Source organism: Cupressus sempervirens, chromosome 4 (assembly GCF_028749045.1).
Source record: "Cupressus sempervirens isolate cs-2001-9-10 chromosome 4, ASM2874904v1, whole genome shotgun sequence".
NCBI lineage: Eukaryota > Viridiplantae > Streptophyta > Pinopsida > Cupressales > Cupressaceae > Cupressus > Cupressus sempervirens.
In genome coordinates this window covers 887,116,275-887,119,733 of record NC_143121.1, presented here as the reverse complement: position 1 = coordinate 887,119,733, position 3,459 = coordinate 887,116,275, and the positions used below count along the sequence as shown (strand labels likewise).

Sequence of the window (3,459 nt, the reverse complement as noted above, 5' to 3'; positions counted from 1 at the left end):
TTTTTTTGTTAATGTTGGATGAGCTAGACTTGTAGCATACACTAATATTGATTATATAGCCAATATTGATGGGAAAAAAGGTACATTTAGTAATATTTTTCTTTTTTTGAATAGAGATAGTTTTATGGGAATTCTAGAATCAAATTATTGTTAATCTTTCGTTAACATAATAAGAATATGTATTACTAGTAGAACTGACATTTAGAGAAATTTGGGTGGAACAAATCTAGAAGATTTGATGCACATAAAAAATAGACAATAAACATTTCATTTGAAAACACCTTTACATTCTCTTAAACAAAAATTAGTCAATAATATAAAGAATTGTTTAGAAATATTTAGATCCAAAGACCCATATTTAGATATTTCAAATAACTCATCAGAATTAAAATTATCTTCAAATTTATATATCTAAGGGAGGGTCCTCATGGGAGTCTTAGGTTATTTTGGCTAGCAATTGTTGGTCAACATTTTGAGTAGCAATTTGTGAAGACAACAACCCCATGAATATTTAAATGTGTTTCCTTTTTTATATTACATTGTATTTGGGAATAAGAAAAGGGAAAGAAATATGTGGAGCCACCTTAATATTTTTTAAAATAAGAGTTGTTGCTTATTTTCAACCCCCCACTTTTTCCCAAAACTTTAATTTCAATTCCTATGCTTTAATTGGTTCATATGATAGGGAAAGATTTTGATTTATCATTTTTCTATTATTGAAATTTTGCATGGGAACACACCAACTATTTAAATTTAAGTAGATTTTAGTTAACCAACTTTATGGGAACATGGGGCAAGACATTATTTAGGCCCCTTAAATAACAATATTTGTAATTAAGAGAGAATTGTAGAATGCACAATACCAAATATCATTACTATTTTTGTTTTATTTATTTTTAACAACTTATAATACTTTAGATGATTTTTTTTTTTATGAATAGTTCTTTTCTATTACTAAATAATCTACTAGTTACAATTCACAAAAAAGGGTTGAGTGATATAAGATCACCCTAAGAGATTTTATAGAAGATTGATTTACTCTTTGCTACCTAAATCTTATTATATCCTTTAAATACTAACTATCTACACATTAGGAAAACATAATATATATGAAAATTAAATAAAAATATAAGATATTACAAATTTGACAAACATTAAAATAAAAATTAAAAAAAATTAAAAATAAAAGAATTACTTTGATCTCCTTATTTTTTACAAACGCGTTGCTATATAAGAAGTCCAATTTATTTTATTTTTAAAAAGCCTACATTCTTCATAAAAGAAAGTAATACATTATCTTTGATTCTCGCTTTTGCTCCTTGAATTGGACTCAACAAGGTCCCGTTTGTTTGTTGGAATTAACCTGGAATAGGAAATTCGATTTATTTTCATTTTGGACCAAAAATTGGAATAGATTTATTCCAATTTTCCTATTCCCGTTTCCCTATTCCAGATTAATTCTAGCAAACAAACGGGGCTCCTAAGGAAGTACTTGGGGTCCTTTAAGTAACTGAATAGATAACGAATTTCCTCGAACTACTTGAGATTTGAGATTTAATGGGTGTCTCATTCCGCTTTTTTATCAACGCGGAATAAAATTGTTGGAATGATGAAGCTGATTCAAACCTAGGATCACTCAATTCTTCAACCCAAACAGGCGTACAATCGTCATTTACTGAATTCCGTTGGATGTTTGGATTGTACAAAACAAATATTCTGCCTCGGATGGAACAGGGCTTAAAAATGACCGTTTCCGATCGTTCCCCAAGCAATTCCGAGAGCGGAATCCTATAATTCATTGGCTTCTGAGCCGCTGCGATAAATCCACACAAATTAGCCGATTATAAATCTATCCGCTAATAACTCTAAATCTAGTATTTAATTTTCTTAAATTAAACTGAAAGATCGCATTGGAAAATTAAACGCGACAGACCATTATGTTGGGGAGACGCTTCCCTGAGTTTTACAAGCTTTTCTTTGCAAATAATTGACACCTCGCAGGACTCGATCGCGTGTCTCAGGACATAATCCGCTTTGCCAGATCTCTGCATTTTCATTTTTCTGTACAAATTTAAACAAATTTAGACTATTTACAAAAAGATGTGGCTAAATAACAGAAATTATTCTTCAAAATCGTGTCGCTTACTTGGAAATTGCACCACCAGCGGATGATGTACCCATAATGAGCTTTGTGAAACCCTGCTTTGAAACCACTTCTACAATTCCTTTGGAAACATCCGCCTTCTCAACTATCAAAGCTTCTCCTCTGACCTGGCGCAGATGAATGCATTTCGCAAACATTGTTTCAAAACTGCTTTAAATTTTAAAATAATTATCAATAAACGAAGCACGATTCACACCTGAGCTTGCGAGCAAATCTCCGAGTAAAATTCAAAGCGCTCTCTTAACTTTGTCTCTTCATCCACCTTGTACGCATTTAAAATATCCCTACTGACATGATTAACAAGAATATTTCCAACTGCAAATGAAAGACACCTAATTTTATGATTGCTTACAAACGGCACAAATTTCATTCAAATTTTAGCGAAATACTTACCAGGCGACGGAATAAAGCGAATCGGAACCTGAATATGAAGTAAAAATAAAGATCTGTTATACGGAGCCCATTTAAGAGCCCATTTGAGAGCAGAGACACTTTCTAGAAAATCCTTTCCCACGGCCACGCAAATTTTATCATCTGGCGGAGAATTTTCAAAGGCTGTAACAATTTCATGATTTTTCAGCAACTCACTAGAAATCTGCGTAGCTCCCTGCTTTAATCTGGTTTCCGCCGGAGATCTCATGATGAAAGTTCGTGTAAGAATTCAAAAGATGGGAAAACCAGAGGTGCCTAAACCAAACATTTCTTAACATGGCCTTAATACTGACCCTCAAAATCCTAATAAACAATATTCTCGAAAACAACTCCGATCGTTTGTTTATCTGTAGAGATTTCCAAGCGTTTCCACTTCCATTCGGCAGAAGATATCCCGAGTCGTCCACGATGATGCGAATAATAAGGGAATATGTCCTTTTTCAGCTATAACAGAGCTCCGTCGCCATCGTCATCGACAAAGTCCAGAAGGAGAATATTCGGGATCATAATTTTTTCGAACAGCGTTTTACAATCATTTTTAATTGAACAAAGCTGATAATTATATTGTTGGTAATCGCTCCTTCATGCACAACGGGTACATTGAAGAGGTGTGGAAAATGAATTAAACAAAAATGGTCTATTTTTTTTTTTTGTATACATTTGTGCAACATATGAAGTTGATTAGAAAATCATTTAGTAATGCCATTTCTAAGAAAAAGGTACTAGTGGAGAAGTGATAGTGTTATTTGAATCAACTATGAATCTAATTATAGGATTCCAAGCACAACTTAAGTCTCTCAACAGATAATATAATTAAACTACATTACCAACAAAGTGGTAGTTTGATTTGAATCAACTATAAG

The 3,459-nt window shown here is 32.5% G+C and overlaps 1 protein-coding gene across 1 annotated transcript; it reads right to left on the bottom strand.

Moving 5' to 3' along the window:
- Window positions 1–1,225: 1,225 nt before the first annotated feature.
- Window positions 1,226–3,125, bottom strand: LOC149564237 (U-box domain-containing protein 33-like). Its single transcript, XM_089824126.1, has 5 exons — window positions 2,558–3,125; window positions 2,361–2,479; window positions 2,147–2,271; window positions 1,934–2,061; window positions 1,226–1,813 (listed from the first exon to the last, which is right to left on the bottom strand). The coding sequence occupies exons 1-5, from the start codon at window positions 2,802–2,804 to the stop codon at window positions 1,503–1,505; spliced, it is 930 nt and encodes a 309-aa protein (XP_089680252.1). The 5' UTR covers window positions 2,805–3,125; the 3' UTR covers window positions 1,226–1,502.
- Window positions 3,126–3,459: the final 334 nt, after the last annotated feature.